This window comes from Triticum dicoccoides, chromosome 5A (assembly GCF_002162155.2).
Source record: "Triticum dicoccoides isolate Atlit2015 ecotype Zavitan chromosome 5A, WEW_v2.0, whole genome shotgun sequence".
Lineage (NCBI taxonomy): Eukaryota > Viridiplantae > Streptophyta > Magnoliopsida > Poales > Poaceae > Triticum > Triticum dicoccoides.
Genome location: NC_041388.1, coordinates 664,961,303 through 664,982,621, shown reverse-complemented (window position 1 = coordinate 664,982,621; position 21,319 = coordinate 664,961,303). Strand labels below are relative to the sequence as shown.

Genomic DNA, 21,319 nt, shown 5'->3' with positions numbered 1-21,319 from the left:
TTTCGATGTAACTTCTTTGCTTTTTAGTTTTCTATGCGCTTTAAAAAAAGTTAATTCACGAATTTGTTTTGCAAAGACAGAGAAGAAGACGATTGGTTCCGTTTATTCCGCATAAACAGAAAAAGAAAATAGACGGGGCTAAAATGATCACTCCTCCTGTCACATAACGGTGGAAGAATGTGTTTACGGATACGATCATATGATTAACCTTTGGATTCCAATAACAAGGCATGACTTTCTCTTACTTTAGACAAGAACCTAACATTTCTTTTCCTGGTACTAGAAAAAGAGCCAAACCTTTCCAAGGCACCGGACGTACGTCGCCCATTTGCATTTCTTTATATCGGAGGGATAGGTGCACATCAACATCACGCACAACGCACCGCACCGCACTTTACAGTAGACCATTCCTTTACTCGAGAAGCTTATTCGTGCCGTAGCGTTCGGTATCCACCTAATTTCCCCTATCATTTTGTGCAATAGTCATCTGTGCACTCCGGTTTCCAGAAGTAATAATAATCCGTCTCCACCGCAGCAAATGCGGTGCGCCGTGCGCAGAGTCTGGGTCACGTCACGTCCTCTCGAGTCGACCTCGCGGTCGCTGTGGTGTGGGTTCAGATCGCCCCGTCACCGCCTTTCAGGTCCAGCAGATCGACGATCGCGATCGACGGATGACTCGTGGAAAGGTGGCAGCGGGCGGAGCGACCCCTGGCCCGATCGTGTCCCGACGGCGACGGCGGCCTAACCGTGCCTCCCTCACGTTACCCGTCCCGGGTCGCGTGGCCGAGATTGGCACGAAAGCGGGGCGGCGACGCGGCGCCGGTCGGTTCGAGGCCGTCAGGCCGCGACCCGCTCGATGCTAGCCTGTGCGTAGATTCACGGGAAGCGAATGGCGCGTTGTGACGGCTGTACACCACCAGACCAGACCAGACCAGACCGGACCATGTGGCCGTGTGCGTGGCTCTGTCCCCGCTGCTCGATCGAGTCCAGCCGGCGCATGTGGCCGTCGCGGCTCGCGAGGGCTTCAGGCGGTACGTGTCCAGCAAGCTGAAAACGCGCCTCGCGCTCGTGCGCCCCAAGGGCGACCGGCACCGTCCACCCAACAACTTGACTTGGGACCCTAAAAAAAACAGCTTGACTTGGAGCCGCGACAGCACACGCGTGTCGTACTACATTCGTACTAATCCTCTCCCTTCGTGTGATTTTTCTCAAAATTATAGGCTTTGAAAATTTTATTTTCTAGAAAAATATGTACTACATCTCAAATACCAAATATATATGCACACACATCCAGAGAAATAGATTTCATATTGTAAATGTTTGTAGATATTGAAAGTTTTCTCTATATAAACTTAGTCAAACTTTAAAAAGTTTTCTTCAAGTCATGGTTTCTCTTTCCGTCTGTCGACTGTGGTGCCTAGGCCACCCACTCCTTCCAAATTTCGTCGGCGAGCCTGTGAATCCACCTTCCACTACTTGCCGTTGAGACGGTCAGTGGCGAGTAGGGGCATCCTGGTGCCTTGGCTCCAACTAGTAGTTTGAGTTAGTTTTTTTTTCCTTTTTCTTCTTGCAAGGAGGTGTTTGGATAGATGACGACACTTCATCTCTATTGGATCTTTCGGGCCCTATTTCTCCTCTAGCTTGTCCAATGGGACGGAGTGAGCTCTGGCGTAGATTCTTGCCACATCAGGCACGGTGAGGTTAAAATTTCTCGCCGTGCGGAAGCGTTGAGGACATTTGGTGTCAGGCGCTTCAGACCGATTCAAGAGTTCTATGGCGATGACTGCAGTTCTGAAGCACATGCTATGAGGTCGGTGTTGTTGCAAAAGTGTAGCTCCAGAAGGAATGCCGACGCCAATGGTTGGAGGGGATGATGGTCCAACCAGAGGCGACATCGTCACAGTGGAAGGTGATGGAGCACCATGGTGAAAGAGGATAGAATGAGGGTGATCAGCTGAACAAACAGACAATTAGTTTATAGCAACTCCAACAGACCCGTATTTGTAAAATAACTACCATTTAAGAGAAGTTTCGGCACAAAAGCATCTCCAACAAATCCTGTAAATGTGAATTGAATTTACACAATCATGTAAATTTGATCTCAACTTCGCTTTGGTTTAGATGAAGTCTTGCTTCCTGTAAACTTTTGGCACAAGGTAACTGCCTGAAACTGTCGCGTCGCAGGAAAGCCACCGTGCCGCTTCGCCGAAAAACCACTGTGTCGTTGCCGCCCCGTGAACAGTTGCCGCGTCGCCATAAAGCCACCATGTCGCGCCGATTCGCTGAAAAACCATTGTGTCGTTGCCACCCCATGGACAGCCACGTCGCCGAAAAGCCACCATGCCACTGTCGCTTCGTCAAAAGCCCACCGCGTCACCGCTGCCCCAGCAGAAAGCCATTGTGCTACCGCCGCTTCGCCGAAAAATTGCCGTGTCGTGTCGCCGTCGCATCACTGCCATGTCGCCGGAGTGCCGTGATGTGCGTCACTGACCAACGGGCCCTAGGTCATTATCTAGTTTTGTTTAATGAAAAATTAAATAAAACATGTTTAAGAGAAAAGGTTTACGAGATCTGATAAAAGTACCTATCAGGAAGCTTCCCCTGAAATTTATAGATATCCTATAAAAGCACTTTTACGATAAGTTTTTGGAGGAATTGTCTTTTAAGACGCATACGTTCATACATACGCATAGCCGAAAGGCCTGTAATAAATTTAAAAAAGAATACGAGCACCAATGTCAAGTATAGGACTTGAACCTGATGAGCTGGGATACTATTGTCCACCTAACCCTTCAACCACATGTTGGTTTACTTTTAGAGGAATTGTTGGAGTTGCTCTTACTATTTCTTTGACACATACACTAAATGTTGTTAAATAGTTTTTTCCAGACGTGGTCAGTATAATAATTTAGAAGGAAAAGTACTCATCGAGGAATAACCTTTTTATGCGACTGAAAAAAAATCATGGAATAACCTTTTTTTTTGCGACTGAAAAAAAATCATGGAATAACCTTGTTGTACTTTGCCACGGCTCCCTAAAAGTATAAACAATCACGGAATAACATTTTTGTTTCGCGACTGGAAAAATCGTGGAATAACCTTTTCTCTGATATTCTGGCTTATCCAAACAAATGATCTCATATTCTCGTCAGACACCTGTAATCCAATCCCAAAAGCAATAAACACTTGAGATTCCGACACAGCAGAAATGTTCGCTCCAAAATGGGGAAGCAGAAGTTTGAGCCAAAGTAGACAGCCAGCAACTCCAACCTCCAAACCAAGCACTACTTCATCCAGCAGTACAATCTTCTGCAAGTGCAATCCACCGCCGTAGTTTCCCAATTTCATTTCCAAACGGGACAACACGCTTGCACAGCCGTCTCGGAGCACAGCTCAACTTTGACTTGCCCTTGTTTTTTTTCTAAAAAAAACTTTGACTTGCCGTGCAAATAACCAAAGCACTGATCGGAGGAGTGAGACACGCTAACTTTGATTTGATTTGTACCGCGGATAAAGAAACCAAACCAAAAACACCAATTCTATTCTAGAAAGAAGAGAAATCCACGGAGGAGATCACACCGTTTGTGACCCGTGACGGACGTGACGGAGTCCGCCGGCGCCGTCTCATGCCGCCAAAGGCCAAACACTTTTACCACCCCTGGTTTCCGTCTTCTTTTTTGGCAAAGCCCCTGGTTTCTGTCGGCTTCGAGGAGAAAAAAAAAAGGTCCTGGACCGTGACCGCCGAATTCTAAAAAGAAAATCAAAATGACTGCGAAATTCCAAAAAGGAAAAGAAAATAATTTGACTGCGAAATTCCGCCGAGAGTCGCACCTACCCCCCTCCCCGGCCGGACTATAAATAGTGGCCCTCCCCCGCCTGCCCTTCTCTTCTCTCCTCTCTGCATTTTTTCCACCCACCGGTTTTGCGCTTTGGCCCCTCGGGAACACGAGAATCCGTGCCAGCCCCCTCGGCGCGATCCTCCCCGTGCTCGCTCGCGTCCAGCTCGCCGCCCGTCGTAAGGCCCTCTCGTCCCCGTGCGCGCCCCGGTTTCGCGTCCGTCCGGCGGAGATTTCGTGCTCCGCGGGCCAGATTCGCCGTGCGGCCAGCCGCCGTCCAGCTGCTCCTCGTCGGTTTCCGCCGATCCGTGGTCGGGTCCAGCTGTTTGCGGCTGTGCGGTTCGGGTCGCGGCCAGGTGTGCGGCATTGGAGACCCTCGGCGTGGGGATTTCCTGCCGGAGGGAGCTTTGCGGACGAAAAAGCTGCCTTCGGGAGGAACTCTTCCAGCCCCGAGGGTTTGGTCTTGTGTGCGGGGGCGGCGGAGGCCTCGTGTTTCGCGTGGGGTTTAGTTGGATTTCGTGTAGTGCGGAGCAGAGAAGCTTGGCCTATTTAGCGCGCCAGGCCCTGTGCTGGAAGCCCTCACACCGGAGATCTCCTCGCGCAAGAGGAGAGACGCCGTCGGAAGGGAATTCCTGCCAATCCCCAAGGTTTCCACTGGCTTCCTCTAAATTTTAGTTTTGCTTGCCGTCCAGTGTTACCCATGGGTTACTGATCAAGTTTCCTATTGTGAAATGTCAGGTTCAGGATTTCCTCCTCGGCGAGAAATTCTACCAGTTCTCCAGGTTTCTCTGGCTATTTAAGGATCTAACAATTGTGAGAGACTGGGAACTTTCAGCCTGCCGAGGGTGGTGTTATTGCGATGGGCAATCAGAATGGGACCCCCGGGAACGATTACTACAACCGGTTCCCGAGGGAGCATCCTGCTTCCAGGTATGCCGATGGGATTGAAGATGATAGCTACTCAGACTTGAAGAAATCTGACAAGCCCTGGCCCGATGCTGACTCGTTTAGGCCCACCGCCGCTGGTATTCTGAGGCAAGGGTTGGATCCGACATCCATCTCTGTCCTCGGGCGCAAGACGGCGGACCTAAGGGAGCACTATATCCTTGGCCGGAAGCTTGGGCAGGGCCAGTTTGGGACTACGTACCTCTGCACCGAGATAAGTACAGGGTGCGACTTTGCGTGCAAGACCATCCTCAAGCGCAAGCTCATCACCAAGGTGGATGTCGAGGATGTGCGCCGTGAGATTCAGATAATGCACCATTTGTCGGGACACAAGAACGTTGTCTCGATCAAGGATGTCTATGAGGACGTGCAGGCGGTCCACATTGTGATGGAGCTCTTGCCTGGCGGGGAGCTATTTGACCGAATTCAGGGGAACGGGCGTTACAGTGAGATGAAGGCTGCAGAGATTACAAGAATTGTTGTCAGCATTGTGGCTATGTGCCATTCACTTGGTGTGATGCACCGCGATCTCAAGCCGGAAAATTTCCTCCTCCTTGACAAAGATGATGACCTGTCCATAAAAGCAATTGATTTTGGCCTATCCATCTACTTCAAGCCAGGTATGGTATTGAATTTCGATGCATGTACAGGGACATATTTTTAAGCAATAAATAAATGCCATACTGTTTTTCTGCCTTTTTTGCTGTGTAATATTTTGTTGACACTGAAAGGCGGACACATTCAGTTACATTCCTGCTGCACCCTTAGCGATCTATATACAAGCCGCCACTTCAAAATTCAAACTACTCCCTCTGTTCCTAAATATTTGTCTTTCTAGACATTTCAAATGACTACTACATACGGATGTGTGTAGACATATTTTAAAGTGTAGATTCACTCATTTTGCTCCGTATGTAGTCACTTGTTGAAATGACTAGAAAGACAAGTATTTAGGAACGGAGGGAGTAGTATATAACAAAATGGCCTGAATGTTGACTAACAGGAGTTTGTATATCTTGTTGATTCAACAACACATATGAATATTAGCTTATCATTACTGCTTATTACAAGGATGAGGCAAATTGAAATGAAACTCTGTTTCTACCTCATCATATTCGCATGTATCTGCATTATATGTACCCATCCCATGTGTTAAGTGTTGTTATTTTCTGAATAAATTATTGTTTTTCTTTATTAACTTTGCTAATTTACCAATTCAGGCCAGGTTTTCAGTGAGCTAGTTGGCAGCCCGTTCTATGTTGCTCCTGAGGTGTTGCACAAACGCTATGGGCCAGAATCGGATGTGTGGTCAGCTGGAGTGATACTCTATGTATTGCTAAGTGGGGTTCCACCATTTTGGGCAGGTGATTTCTTTAAACTCTGGTGTTAAATTTGAGTCTACTGTCTTCCTGGAATTGCTAAAATGATTAATATTGATTGTATCAGATACACAGAAAGGCATATTTGATGCAGTTCTGAAGGGGCACCTTGATTTGGAATCAGACCCCTGGCCTAAGATATCTGACAGTGCAAAGGATCTTATAAGAAAGATGCTTTGCAATTGCCCTTCAGAGCGTTTGAAAGCCCATGAAGTGCTACGTAAGTATATTTTATTTATTTCTTCACCCTTGCAAATTTTTTTAGTCGTCACAAACATTTTCCTTTTGTACTTGTTTACCAATTATATGTTAATGCCAGGGCATCCCTGGATCTGCCAAAATGGGATGGCCACTGATGGAGTTTTGGATCCTAGTGTTATCTCTCGGCTCAAGCGGTTCTCTGCAATGAACAATCTACAGAAATTGGCTCTGAGAGTGAGTTTTCTCTGCAATTTTTTCCATTTCACATCTTTGTCTTTACAAGTGTAATAGTTGAAATCTTGGTAGAATATTAACTTTATGTGGTATAATGATCGCATGGATCATGGCTCTGTTTTGTTTGGATTTTCCTATAATATGTTAGTTTAAGGCACATACATAGTTACTGTGAATCATCAATTGACATTACAGTTCACACGAACATGCCATTGGTCATGGATGGATTCTATTGCTGCCATGCAAGCAAGTTCATTTGAGCTGCTGCTTTAGTCTCACTACATGAATTTCCTGCTGCGGAAAGGGAATATGCTTTTGTTTTTGGCATTCAACTGTGTGGGTTAGGCCCTATGCTGGAATTTAATTTGTTTCATTATGTCCTGCATCTATCAATTTTGTAAACAGTACGGCCCTGTTTCTTCTGTGACACTTAATATGCTTCCAGGTGATAGCTGAGCGTCTTTCAGAAGAGGAGATTGCTGGATTAAGAGAATTATTCAAGACAGTGGACATAAAAAATAGAGGCGTAATCACTTTTGGTGAGCTTAGGAAAGGTCTGACAAGATATGGCAACGAATTGGTGGATACCGAGATTTGTGATATAATGGAAGCGGTAAGTGTGTGCCTCTGATTATTACAAAGGCTCGTCCAATATGTGTGGAATGTGTAATATTTTCCTGCTTCAAACACTGTTTAGCCACCACACACTATTCTTCAATTCTTATTGGTTCTGGGATATCCTCTGTTGGAAAAGGCCTAATCAATAGATATCATTGCTGTGATGACATATGGCATTTTTTTTAATGAAAAACGCCTAAGCTGTACATATATAGTATGCAGCAATAATATAATAACATGCATTTCTTGATTTGTTGGTAGGATATTGTCTGCATTGCTGTCCTACTTCATCTAATCTGTCTGAACCTTTTTCAGGCTGATACAGACACTGATGTAACCATAAACTATGAAGAATTTATTGCTGCAACCATGCCTCTAAACAAGATAGAGCGGGAAGAACACTTGAAGGCAGCTTTTACATATTTTGACAAAGATGGCAGTGGCTATATCACAGTCGACAAGCTTCAACGAGCCTGTGCAGAATATAACATGGAAGGCACTCTCCTTGAAGAGATTATTTTAGAGGCCGATCAGAACAATGTAAGTCGATTATCCCAATCTAAAATATCATGGCATGCCTGTTAATTGTTAGTATCATTTAACTGTGGTTCTGACTCATGAAGAACCTGTAACACTTTCGCGACAGCAAACAGTCGCAAAAGTGTTAGGCATATTTAGTCAATTTAGACATGTATAGTGTTTTGGGACTTGCATCTTTGATACCCACTGCAGCGGGTCTTAATTCTAAGACCCATTTAACTTGTGAAATTGTACCTTTGGCCTTGGTGGCATTGGGTATCTACCACCAGCTACGCCTAATACCCAGTGGCTCAACAGCTCAAAGGAAAAACAAAATCTATATAGCAACAGCACGGAACACATAGATCTCGGATTACAATACAGACTTTGGTATCTGCATAATGTTGCAAAAATAATAATATAGTAATAATAACTCATTACTACTTAAATGTCAACTTTGTAACAGTGATCTTAGCTGGATAATACTATGAGAAAAATTATAGTGTTACTTTCAGCATGACCTACATCACCGCTGATTTGTTTGTCAGAAACCAACTGAATCTAATGAATGTGCATTATCTTTTTTTTTTCAGGACGGTCAAATTGATTATGCCGAATTTGTAGCCATGATGCAAGGCAACGCTAATGGTGGCAATATTGGACTTGGACGTCCAACAATGGAAACCAGTCTGAATGTGACCTTGAGAGATGCAGCTCAAGTACATTAATGCACAGATTTTGTTCTCTTCTCATTGCCATTATGTCCACAACCCAAATTGGGTTGTGGGCATGTACTTCCGAAGTACGGGAAGAGAACAGGTCGATTCTTTCGGCGGCATTTATCGAAAATAAGCTGGTCTAGCTAGCAGTACAGTCATTGTGAGAGACAGCGTCGTGGGTTCCATATAGTAAGTAGTTGTGTCCTGGTTCATATGACTGCAAGACTGGCTGCTATCCAGCAGGTGGAAGTAAGAGGGCGTGCGGCAAGTTCGTTTGTTCTTTGTGTGATCAGTTGTGTACTTTGTGTCTAATGAAAAACTTGTCTTCATGAAATGTCATATTCCCCAAGTTTGGTCTTGGTAGTTAGTACTGTTTTAATTTCTAAAATTATGAATCTATCTGCACAGATCATAATCAAGCAGGCCCAGAAGCTCTGGCTGTCGTTGGTAAGCCAGGGCAACAAAGGGCTGGCACACCACACCAGTTCATGATTTTGCAGAGACCAATTTGTTCAGTACCAGATGGCAGATTTACAGTATGAGTATGGCTATTCTAGATGTGTAAGTATATTTTTCTTCACTTTCTATGTAAAGATGTGATGAAACCTGAAGAGGTCCTGGCAGTGGCTGCCGCAGGTCAGGTGGCCTCCGACACCCGGGTCTCCTGCGCCGCAGCTATCTCCTACACACGAGCCAGGCAGCACGGTCAGTATTAAGAAAGAACTGTAGGAGTTTTATTTTCGCAGTAGCAGCAAGTGACACAAGTTTACCTTGACGTCTCCGTCTCTAGAGAGGACGCACGTCGACGTGACCGCGCTGCCGTGGCCCAGCAGCCACCCGACCTCGCACACCACCTCGCCGTCCTCGCCGTCGCCGCTCACCTTGAGCGAGCTCCACAGCTGCTTCGGCAGCAGCGTCACCACGCCGGCACCGTCCCTCGCTGTCCTCCGCGGCTCCTGATCCGGCTCCAGCCCCGCGAACTTGCCCTGCACACCAGACATGTCAGTGTCACGCACGGCTATCTTCGATGTCGATGGACTGTGCGGTACGTGCTGCAGGAGGATGCTCACCGTCACGGGGTCCAGCGCGCCGGAAAACCTGGCGGCGCTCTCCCACTGCCCCGCCACCTCCGACGCGGCGAGCCTCTCACCGGCGGCGAAGGCGGACTCGCGGAGCGCGCAGCCGCCGAGCTGGTCGCCGTTGCGGTAGGGGCCGTACCACTGCTCGGAGAACACCTTGACGCCGCGCAGCCGGGCCGCGTCCTTGGCCAGCGCCACCGTCTGCACCAGCCTGACCCGCACCTCCGCGTTGTCCGGGTGGCAGATGCAGTGCTCCACCTCCAGCACGGCCGAGGGGCCCTTGGGCCACGTGGCCACGTAGGAGCCCCCGCCGCTGTAGGTGAAGGCGGTGGCGGAGGAGACGTGGCGCTGGTGGGAGGTGTGCACGGTGGCGGCGTCGGCCTCGCAGCCGACGGTGGGGAGGAGGCGGACGAGGCGGTAGTGGAGCGCGCCCGGCGCGGCGGGGTCGGCCAGGGTGGGGCACTGCGTCTGCCAGTCGAAGACCTGGACCCCCCACTCGCGGTACGCGTCCGGGACCACGTTGGCCGGCAGCTCCACGGGCTCGCCGGCCACCGTGAAGTCCGCGCCGAAGCCGTCCCACTCGCCGGACACCCGCGCCGCGAACTCCGCCCACTTATCTGCGCAAGCACGGACTAAGTTTCAGTGTGCAGTTCAGTCGTGGCATGGCATGGCGTAACCCTACCCATTGTCTTGAAAGTCAAAAGACAGGAGCTAGTTCATGGTGGCTGGCAACTGACCTGGCTGCGCGCCGGCGTCCGGGTCGTTGGTGGCTGCGGTGGTTGGGGTCGCGGGCGAGACGGCGCGCGGCGCCGATCTGGCGGACGCCGAGGACCTGGTGCTGGTCCGTGGCCGAAGCTGCAGAGGAGACGGCGGGAGAAGCGCGCGCTGGTGGTTGGCGCTGGCGTTGGCGCTGGGGACGGGCGCCAGGCGTTGCGTCGACACGGGATGCATCCGTTCTCTTTTTTTTTCTCACTCGCCCCTGCGTTATTTTTTCGGCGGATTGGTGTTTTCCCGTGACCCGGGCTATCCTGTTGCTCAGGGCTCAAGGCCGATCGAGGGGAAAGTAGATAAAAAACGTGTGGGCGTGGTTGGGATGAGGGAGTTCGTGGCCACGCCCGCCTGGGCCGCTCGCCGCTCGTTCAACATGTTGCGTCCCCGGCCGGGCTTTGGCGACAATTGTAACATCATCCGTGGCTCAGTATGAAAACGATCGAAGATTCTCCACAACATCTCCAATAGCAGATCAAAATTTTGCTACCCAAATCCATTTTGGATGGAGGAGAGAGAAATTTTAGCTGCCTGCATTTTTTTTTCTGCATACCCATATTTTCATAACCTAATTAACAAAGTTGTACTAAATCAGCGACACTTATTTTGGGACGGAATGAGTATTTCATTGCGTAATTAAACAACCGCTGCACATTATACATAAAACATGTATAAACTAGAGGATACCGGAATTGGTTGATGAAAATATAGGTTCATAATATGACAGCCAAAGTTAAAAATACATATTTGGTTATGTATAATTGTAACAATATTTATCGACATAAGTAGAAGAATTAAATGGATTTTTCCATATACAGTTGGATTGAGGCGAGTCTTATCTCATTCATAATTGTACGATGAGGTGGCATGCTTGATGCTGGGATAAATAAGTTAGTGGAGATGACTCTCTTAGGTTTATACAATCACAATTAAACATCCCTACCACAACATTGAGACCAAAACTAGCTACACTATGACTAAAACTAGGTGTCGTAGTGTCTGGCCTTGCCGTTGTCAAACATCTCATCATCCTCCTCAAGCTGGTCGAACATCTTCTCACGCTCGGCCTTGAGGCAGGCAAGCTCGTGGCACTTGTGCTCGCTCTGCTCCTTGGCGCGCTTGGCCGTGACTTACGCCTCGGCCAAGCAATGGTCCTTATCCTCAGCTCAGGGGACGACCTTAACAGGAGGCACGATAGCGGTCGCGAAGCCGACATTGCAGGGAAGCACCCAAAGAAAGCAGAGTGCCATGATGTTGTACCACGTGTCGCTTCCTTTGCTACGGTGAACGTGCCAATCCACACACATGCATTCGTGTTTGGGTTACGGATCTCAGTCGCCACTTGCCCTATAGCCGAAGCCTCACGCCCCGGTACTTCGGCGGCGGTGATGGCTGCGATGTGTTGGCCGATGGGATGCACGGGACGCTGGGGCGAGGTGAGGAGCCCAGAGAGACACGCCAGGAACGTGGATCTTAAGAGCAGATCGGCCGGCGGGGTAGTGGCGGGTGTCGGGGCTGCTGTGGGAGTGGCGATGACGATGGTCACCATGGAGGCGGATGGGACGCCTAGGAAGTTTCATGTAGTGACATTTGCCTTTCTCGTGGCTGATTTTGGTCTTTTGGGTGGCGTGATAGGCTGGATAAAAAAATGGGCCTTAGTAACAAAATTTGGTTGCCTACCCAAATTGTTTCGCTCCATTCAAATTTGTGTCTGAGCCGGTTTGTAGGGAAATAACACAAAATTTCAGTTTTGAGGTTTCAAGGTATTTTTTGGGTGTGTTACTGGAGACACTCTGGCCCAAGTCATGCACCTATTGCAACCGTGACTCGCTCCGCGAACTGATTGTAGCTCAGAGGTTAGGTTCCTTGTGGTTGAATCAATCCACTAAGATTTAAATCCTACACTTGGCACTGATGCTAGTATTTATCTGGATTTATTTCAACCTTTCTGGGGACATTCGTTTACTGGGAGAAGACATTTCCGTCGGCTACGAGGTGTCTGTGATGACTTCGTCAATCTCAAGATATTTTGCCGACTTAGTATTTTAAAGATGCTCATATGGGTAGAATGTGTGTGCATTCATAAAGGTAAGCATATGTGCGTATTTGTGGGTATGTGGGATTTTACTCTGTTAAAAAAATCATGACGCGCTCCTCCCCCCGGGACAGTTGCCTTGGCTAAAGCGCCAGCAGTTCAATTTGTTTTTCCTTCAGTCGTTTGCTTTGTCTCATTTTTTATATATAATTTTAGAAATGTCTAAAATAGATAAATTTCAAGAATTTCTTCAGTTTTGAATTTTCTTCTTTGCAGTGTTAAAATTGTTGGCACAACTACTAAAAAATGTTGTATAAAAAATGTACAATGTATATGAAAAAGGTAAAAAACCAAAGAAACCGAAAAGAAACTAAGAAAAGTCTGAACAACCAATGCAAATAGTGGAACATAGTGGAAAATACATAATCCAAAGAAAACCAAGAAAGAAACAAATAAAACTGAAGCATAAAAAAGAAAAAAACCCAAGGAAACCAACGTAAGACAGAACAGTGTGAAAACGAAAGAAATAGAAAAAAGTAAAAGAAATACCAAAAACTCCCGAAAAGAATGACGCAGACGAGTGAACGCCATAAATGATGATGCGACAATAATAGGCCGACCAAGACTGTATGTATCGTATCGTCAAATGCTTCAGGTGAGATATAGTTCTCACGGTCCAAAGGCAGGCACATTTTTATTTGGGATAAGTATATTTTTCATCCTCGAACTCTTTTGAGAGTTTAGAAATCGTCCCTCAACTCAAAACCGGATAGTTTTCGTCCCTCACGTCGCTTCGGACGGTTTTCGTCCTCATGAACAGTAAACCGATAAACAGTAAAAAAATTAAAAAAGAAAAAAGTCAAAAAAATCTGAAAATTTGTGGGATCAAAGTTCTTCGGGTGCGCAAGGTGTGTGTGAAATTTGTTGTGCTATTTAGACATTACAGGAGCTCGTGACAAAGGAAAAACCATAAATATGTACGTTAGTGAACAGTAAATTAGAAAACAAATTCAAAAAAGTATGAAAATAGTTGACATACAAGATGCTTGGGTGCTCAATGTGCCTGCAAAATTTCATGATGTTTGGACATTGTGGGAGCTCGTGGCAAAAAAAAAAAAATTGGCTGGGAAAGAAACTTTGAAAAAGTGCACTATTTTATTTTTTTGCTAGAACTCCTCCTATGTTATTTCAGCACGAAAATATGCAAGCACCTTGCACACCCAAGCATCTTTGATGCCAAAAAATTTCATATTTTTTTGCTATTTCTTTTATTTACTGTTCACCAACGTACATATTTACAATTTTTTCTTTGTCATGAGCACCTGGAATGTCCAAACAATATGAAAATTTGTATGCACCTTGCGCACCCGAGGAACTTTGATCCCACAAATTTTCAGATTTTTTTGACTTTTTTTTGAATTTACTGTTCGCAAGTTTACTGTACATGATGGACAAAAACCGCCCGGAACAGCGTGAGGGATGAAAACTATCCGGTTTTAAGTTGAGGGACGAAAACTTTTATTTATACTTTCGCCGCTTGACCGGGCCGTCTTCTAGCTAGCTGGACCGTGCCGCGCGCCGCTGCTGAATGGGCCGGCTTATTATGTGGGTAGAAGAAATTTGTTTACCAACGTGGGTCGCCGCGGAACAGAAGAAAAGGAGGCTATGGATCGATCGCTGGTAGAGAACGAATCGGACGGGAACAAGGAACGAGTTTCCAAACGGAAACACCAACCGGGAGAAAAAAAAGGTGCTAAATAAGTGGACTCGCCAACCTCCCAACGCGAATATAGACTCCTCCAAGCATACGCACCCTGGAGACCAAAAAAGGGCAGCCGGATCCTGCAAACCAAGTCGCCGAGATCAGCAGACCACGGCAGGCCGCGATCGAGGACGGAAACGGAAGCCCGATCGCCCCTCGGGTGAGTGCTTCTTCTCCAGGACGATCCCTCTCCTCTCCCATCGCAATGCAATGCAACCCCTTCACGCCGTTTGATTTGTTCTGGAGATTCTGCTTGTAATTTCCTGGGTTTTGGCGTCTGGGCTTTGGGTCTCTGCGTGCAAGTTAGAATCTGCTTCACCCTTTGGCATCAAGATCGCCACTCTTTGTCCCATCATCAAATCAGTAGGGACTCAATGGGCGGCGGCTGGCTAGCTGCTGCATGCACACGAACGATTTCTTTTCTCTCTCCGGTACCTAAAACTAACCGACAAATCTTCTCAATGCAGGCGCATCGGGTGTCTCTCTGGATTCGGCCATGGAAGATTTATCACGCCCTCTTGTGAGAGACTCGGAGGCTAATCTTCATGCCAAGCTCGCTCCCTCTGGCCACGGATCTGGACTACTACAACAAGGTAACTGAGAGAAAATGATCGGCTTGCTCACGGTGTTTCAATGGAGTATTTCACGACCGGCCTGCTTTTAAGATCGATTCTACTTCGCATGGATGATGACTTCTTTTCATGTTTCTTCTTCCTCCTCTTCTCTCTGCGCAGCGTGTCAGAAGTTGCGTGACTTGACGACCGTTGATCGCGCGGTCCTCGTCGCGTTCGTGGCATCCATCGGCAACCTGCTCCAAGGCTGGGACAATGCGAGCATTGCAGGTGAAGGAACTCTCTTCCTTGATTGTTTTAGCCATTGCGTATACCGACCATCACATGTAGTTTCTTTGAGTTTGTTCATCATAGGATTTTTGAGATCTATCTAGTTGACAGGAAAAAAACTACATATTGACACGCATTTGAAGTGGCGGGTGCTACACACATGCATGTTTGTGTGCCAAGCGACATCACAACTTATGCAAAAATAGTACTCCCTCTGTAAACTAATATAAGAGCGTTTAGATCACTAATAAACGCTCTTATATTAGTTTACAGAGGGAGTACTATTAGCTTCCGTGTATATGTGTCAATTATATATATATATATATATATTTCTCTGAAAAAATATGGTGGATTGACATCACGTACAGGTTGCCAACTGTAGCACCGCCAAGCATTTTTAGGTAGCGCACTGAGTCATTGCAGTTAACAAATTCCACAAGGGTACCAAAAAATATCCTATGCACGGATGTAAATATTCCGATCCGCCGTGAACACGTAGCAGCTGTGCGTGCATGCACATCTATCTGCATGCCCTCCAGATACAATTGCTTTCGTTGCGCCTTTCGCTTGCATGCATTCGGCCACCTCGCTTCTGATTATTTTCTTCTTCAGATTGTTATGCATGGCTAATATATGCTTACATAGTAACACTCCGATCATGATAAATATGGTGTATCATTGTGCTTTTGCCTAGTTTGATATTTCTTCGAGCGGAGCTCAAAGTTGTAAAGTTTCACTAATTGGTTATGAACTTTTGTATGATCACCAGGTGCTATGCTTTACATAAAGGATGAGTTTAAACTAGATAGCATGCCAATGATTGAGGGGTGCATTATGGCTATGGCACTTTTTGGGGCAACAATAATCACAACACTATCTGGAATGCTATCTAATAAATTTGGTAGGTGGGCGATGCTACTTACCTCGGCGGTATTGTCCTTTGTTAGTGCACTATTGGTCATATTTTGGTCCCAACATGTGTATATGCTGCTATTCGCGAGGCTTATTCAGGGATTTAGTATTGGTTTGGCAGTTACACTTGTGCCATTATATATAGTTGAGACCGCACCTCCTGATATGAGAGGAAAATTAAGCACATTTCCCCAGTTAAGTGGTTCAGTTGGTATGTTCTTATCTTACTGCATGGTGTTTTGGATGTCCATGCTGCCAAAGGTTAGTTGGCGGGTCATGCTTGGGATACAACTGATACCCTCACTAATATACTCAATTTTAACAATCTTCTATCTACCCGAGACTCCGAGTTGGCTTGTGAGCCAAGGAAGGGTGGATGAAGCAAAGATGGTTTTACAAAAACTACGAAGAAAGGAAGATGTCTCAGGTATATCGTAGATTCAATTACTTGAAATCAAGTCATCTTTTTTGCTCTCTTTATATGATAATTTGAAGTTTTTAGTTAGCATTGAATGTTATATATGGCTTTTATTACAGGTGAAATGGCAAGTCTTTTGGAGGGCACACAAGTTGGTGACACTCCGTCTATTGAGGAGTACCTAATTAGCACTAATGAAAGTATGTTAAGGGAAAAAGTGATTGGCAATGATGAAATAATAAAATTATATGGACTTCCAGAAGATTTGCATTGTGTTGCCTATCCATTGAAGAGAACAAACACAGAAGAAAGTGCCATTGGTCATTCTGTGAGTCATGGAGCATCGTTCTATGACCCAGTTGTCAACATTATTGGGAGTATGCACGGGCTCCCCGAGGTAATGTAATCATTAACAAAGTTCCAATATTTCATCTAGTTAGCATTGGAGCTTTATATTTTACTTTCATGGTTTGCAATTTTCAATACATGTCTACATACATGCTCAGCCATATTAACTTTTAGTTACTTTATTTATGATCTTATTTTAAGAATAAATTGGGTCATAACGTATCATGTAATGAAATATTTATATTGCTCTATTATTTTACAAATGATTTGGATATTTAATGCTTCACACTAATATTGGCTTTAGTAACGACCCTTTAGTCCCGGTTCAACAACCGGGACAAATGGCCCTTACGAACCAGGACAAATGGCCCTTTTTCTACTAGTGTTGGTTTCGCCTTCAATTTACTATTTTCTCTAAGTACACTTCATTTTCATAAAACAGGTTGCCCACGGCATATTCAATGAATTAGAACAACAAGGTCCAATTGAAGGGGACGAAGAGAATCAGGAAGAGACCAAAGAGCATGAGCTAGAACACAACCGAGATGGTACCTATGATAGCGAGCATGCTTATCTTATTCAACCCAAACCTACGAATATAAATGATTTTGTGGTATGTCGCAAAAGCGGCCATATTGGTGGAGGTTGGCAATTGGCTTGGAAAATGTCATCAGGATATCGTTTAGATGGGCAAATGGAAGGTGGCATGGAACGAGTATATTTGCATGAAGGAGGTGTACCAAGTTCTGAAAACCTACTGGATGCTCCAATAGATGGGAATTTCATTCAAGCGACTGCTTTGGTCAATAAATCGGTTTTTCATAAGTCTGGACACAATATTGGTATTCATTCACCTAACAAAGATTATAGAAGTACAAAATGGAAGGATCTGTTAGAACCTGGTGTAAAACGTGCATTGGTCGTGGGTGTTGGAATACAAGTGCTTCAACAGGTAAGTTTTTTAGAAGTGAAAACTAATTACTATGAGCCTATTTTAAAACATAAGTATTGTTGCACTTAAATATCACATTACATCTTTTAGTTAGTTTGTCCTGACCGTCATTTTATTCTCCTATTTTTAGTGACTATATATATACTTTGACTTGCATGTTGAATTAATACGTCTCATAACTAATATATGATATATGTATATAACCAAAGAAACATTTAGCCATATAAAGTAGGTGCACATTAATGATTCAGAACACTGTTTTTTATGACAATGCTTTTTTTTGTGAGAACTCACCGAGCCCACAAGGTTTTATTAAAGTATTAAATTAATTAATTAATTAATTAATTTTGTTCAATCTAAATTGTACATGATTTATTTTTCAATATTTTTTGCAGTTTGCTGGCATCAATGGCATTCTTTATTACACTCCTCAAATACTTGAGCAAGCTGGTATTGGGGTTCTTCTCTCAAAGTTTGGCATCAGCTCTTCTTCAGTGTCGATTCTTATGAGCGCTCTCACAACTTTATTGATGCTTCCTTTTATTTGCATGGCCATGTGGCTTATGGACCGCTCTGGAAGAAGGTATCCGTATTTGTTTACTACCACAAGTTACAAATAATTATTGCTAAAATTTAAGATTTACGTCCAAATTTATTATTCCCAAAATAAGATAACAGCATAATAATTTCTTTTAATTGCCTCATGCAGAAGGATACTACTTGTGACAATACCCATCTTGGTAGTGTCCCTCATTGTTTTGGTAACCGTCAACATTGTGAATCTGAGTGCTGAACTACACGCACTGCTCTCAACAATGAGTGTTGGAATCTATTTCTGCATATTTGTCATGGGTTTTGGTCCAATACCAAATATATTCTGCTCGGAGATTTCCCCCAACAAAGTTCGTGCTATTTGCTTGGCCATATGTAGCCTAATCTTTTGGATTTGTGACATCATTGTGACATATACCCTCCCTGTATTGTTGAGGTATATAGGTCTTGCGGGTGTTTTCGGAGTTTATGCCATTGTTTGTGTGCTGGCTTTTGTTTTCGTTTGTCTAAAGGTCCCGGAAACAAAGAATATACCTATTGAGGTCATAGCAGAGTTCTATGCACTTGGCGGGTCAGACACCCAAATCATCCAAGAGAGGAAGAAAGAAAATTCAGAGAAATTATTAGTGTGACAATTAGGTTACTAGAAACATGATATTAATATCTGTACTTTTATGGTGGCTTTAATATAATGGTTTCCATGTGGTTTTATTACGATTAAATTTCCATTTCAATATAGTATTTCTTTATTCTGTTAATCTTTTTAGTAGTAGCATAATGCAAATTTTTGAATGCGAATCCATGGAGGAGCAAGAAACTTTTAGCTTGGTGTTCAACTGTACATATTTCACGTAGAGCAACGATTCACAAATGGAGAAGTTAAATTGATGACTTGGTGAAATATCGACATCAACTTTTTTTTGGGGTTAAAAAGTGCACAACAGACATAAGAAACCACATACTTCTTATAATAGCCTGCCATCATATGATTAGCAAATCATGACATGGCAAGGACTTCTCTAGAATCATCAGGTGGTAACTAATGTTAGGTTTCTTATCTTAGACATGTTATACAAATGACGGCAATGTAGAGAATCTTATGAAAAACTTCTCTAGAGAGTTTTTAACGCATAGGCCACATGCCTATCCAAGAAACAAGTGCACAAAATTACTCGTGTCAACTGCAAACATCTGCCAAACTATGTCAAGGCCAAAAATTGCAGATCCCCGTCGCCATCGATGCTTTGTGGGGGAGGGTGCCTTCTCCATGGTTCCGCACCCGTGGCACTGCGTGGGCTCAGGGGTGCCGTGTCCACAGCCATCACCGGCATCACCTATATACACCTTGCAACTATGGAGCGACTTACTCCCTCAGTTATTATTTACTCGACATATTAGATTTGACTGAAGTCAAACTTCATAAAGTTTGACCAAGTTTATAGCAAAAATATGAACAATTACACCAGCAAATCTATGTGAGGTGAAAGTGTGTTTAATAATGAATCTGGTGGTATTAATTCGTTATTGTATATATTAATATTTTTGTCTATAATCTTTGTCAAAATTTACAAAATTTAACTTTGACGAAAGCTAATATGCGGAGTCAATAAAAACGGAGGGAGTACGTGCTTCCGATGGTCTGACTTTAATATGATCGCGACATGCTACAGCGTACCGGATCCGACCATTATTCTAGTTATTAAGTCGAGTTCCGAAAAGAAATCTGGTTATTGAGCTAGCTATCGTGAGAGCAAACCAACTAGCGACTTGACGTCTGTTTAGGCGTGCATATGCTCACTAATCACATGGATAAACCGCTGGTAAGGGCTAATTCTTTGGTGGCTTAAAAACTCTGTCATGTTCTTCTCAACTTCTCTCATAAGCCTCCTTCCCATTCGCTATGACTTCAAAATTAATTATGGCCCCTTTGATGTGTAGATTATAGGGGCCAAGCGGATGGTGGTCTTGGTGTGTCTGCTACCAGTGGTGCCGGACAGTTCCTGATCCAATTTGTATGCCCTGATTTGCTATGGCGATCTCTTCTCATAGTGGACTCAATTGCTAGTGTTCTATGGGAACGTGCGAGGGAGGTTTCAAGCGAAAGTTCAATGCTTCCGTGTCGGTGGCGGTGACGCCTGCGGGTCTCATTTCCCCCCTTGGGTGCATCACCTGGTTCGCCTACCTTCCCCTATCAATACTCCGGGTGAAAAACTTTTCCGCGCTGGCTTAGTCTGACGGTGGTGGCGAGTTTGCGTCGTAACTGTCGACAATGTTTTGCAGAGCACCCAAACAATGGTAAAGTGACGTGCATGGATTTGTGTGGCAACACGACATAACCTCAAGTTATTAGATGAATATAGATAGACGATTTTACCTAGGTTCGGTTCCCCGCGATGCGAGTAACTGTCAGATTCTGGGTTCCAGCAAACCCTTGAGGTTCGAACACAGGGGTGCGCACGAAGTATTCCTCCTCTCTAGCTCGCTCGCTCGACGATCCCACGGCCTAACTCCACGAACCCAAGGAACACGAGACACAGAGGTTTATATTGGTTTGGGCCACCGTTGTGGTGTAATACCCTACTCCAGTGTTGTGGTGGTGAATTGCCTCGAGGGTTAGGGATGAACTAGTACAATGGATGAACTACCTCCTGAGGAGAGGTGTTCTTGAGCTCGATGAGCTGGTGTCAGTGAGGATGGTCTGAATGATCCGTCCACTGCTACGGTGATGGCTAGCCCTATTTATAGAGACCCTAATCCTCTTCCCAAATGTTAGGCGGGAAGGAATCTCACAACGGCCAAGTTTGAAGGGGGACAACTAGTATAAGCTATCCTGACAAAAGGTGGTCTTCGCCTGCCAAAGACTCTGGTGGTGACGCTGTTGTGGGCTCTGCGGTGACCTCCGTCTTGCCGTCCTGCTGGTCTTGGTCTCGTTGCACTGATAAGGAAACCTTTGCCTGATGCCTCAGGACTCCTCGCCCGCGCTTGCCTCTTTAACACCAAAGAGGAAACTGGTACACTGCGCCTGCTGGCGCCTGCCTGGCCTTGGTTGTGATGGCTCATGTCACGTGAACCTCGCGAGGTGCCACTTGCATAGATATCTCCGCTCCTCAGGAGCCAGCATAGTGAGGCTGCCCCCTGGGAGGTCTTGGCGTCGTCCGCCTCGCGAGGCTTGGCCCCTCGCGAGGGTCTTGAGTTGTCGC

The 21,319-nt window shown here is 45.3% G+C and overlaps 3 protein-coding genes across 8 annotated transcripts; 2 read left to right on the top strand and 1 right to left on the bottom strand.

The window, feature by feature from the left end:
* Window positions 1–1,955: 1,955 nt before the first annotated feature.
* Window positions 1,956–10,589, bottom strand: LOC119303921. Of its 5 annotated transcripts, none has more exons than XM_037581075.1 (5): window positions 10,268–10,589; window positions 9,522–10,147; window positions 9,222–9,437; window positions 9,058–9,133; window positions 1,956–2,512 (listed from the first exon to the last, which is right to left on the bottom strand). In XM_037581075.1, exons 1-4 carry the CDS (start codon window positions 10,479–10,481, stop codon window positions 9,089–9,091), a joined length of 1,101 nt encoding a protein of 366 aa, XP_037436972.1. In that variant the 5' UTR covers window positions 10,482–10,589; the 3' UTR covers window positions 1,956–2,512; window positions 9,058–9,088. The 5 variants fall into 5 exon arrangements, with proteins under 5 accessions (XP_037436972.1, XP_037436973.1, XP_037436971.1 ...); XM_037581076.1 differs by having other exon boundaries at window positions 1,956–2,500; XM_037581074.1 differs by having other exon boundaries at window positions 1,956–2,486.
* LOC119303919 (calcium-dependent protein kinase 7-like) lies at window positions 3,896–8,800 on the top strand. 2 transcript variants are annotated; one of them, XM_037581070.1, is made up of 9 exons: window positions 3,896–4,483; window positions 4,575–4,766; window positions 4,848–5,401; window positions 6,002–6,145; window positions 6,228–6,380; window positions 6,480–6,595; window positions 7,041–7,208; window positions 7,529–7,753; window positions 8,326–8,800. In XM_037581070.1, exons 2-9 carry the CDS (start codon window positions 4,696–4,698, stop codon window positions 8,458–8,460), a joined length of 1,566 nt encoding a protein of 521 aa, XP_037436967.1. In that variant the 5' UTR covers window positions 3,896–4,483; window positions 4,575–4,695; the 3' UTR covers window positions 8,461–8,800. The 2 variants fall into 2 exon arrangements, with proteins under 2 accessions (XP_037436967.1, XP_037436966.1); XM_037581069.1 differs by having other exon boundaries at window positions 4,575–5,401.
* A 3,559-nt stretch (window positions 10,590–14,148) lies between the features above and the next one.
* Window positions 14,149–18,858, top strand: LOC119298353 (monosaccharide-sensing protein 2-like). The gene is made up of 8 exons (XM_037575788.1): window positions 14,149–14,255; window positions 14,563–14,688; window positions 14,830–14,937; window positions 15,707–16,276; window positions 16,387–16,664; window positions 17,058–17,567; window positions 17,963–18,150; window positions 18,277–18,858. The coding sequence occupies exons 2-8, from the start codon at window positions 14,592–14,594 to the stop codon at window positions 18,749–18,751; spliced, it is 2,226 nt and encodes a 741-aa protein (XP_037431685.1). The 5' UTR covers window positions 14,149–14,255; window positions 14,563–14,591; the 3' UTR covers window positions 18,752–18,858.
* The last annotated feature ends 2,461 nt before the right edge of the window (window positions 18,859–21,319 follow it).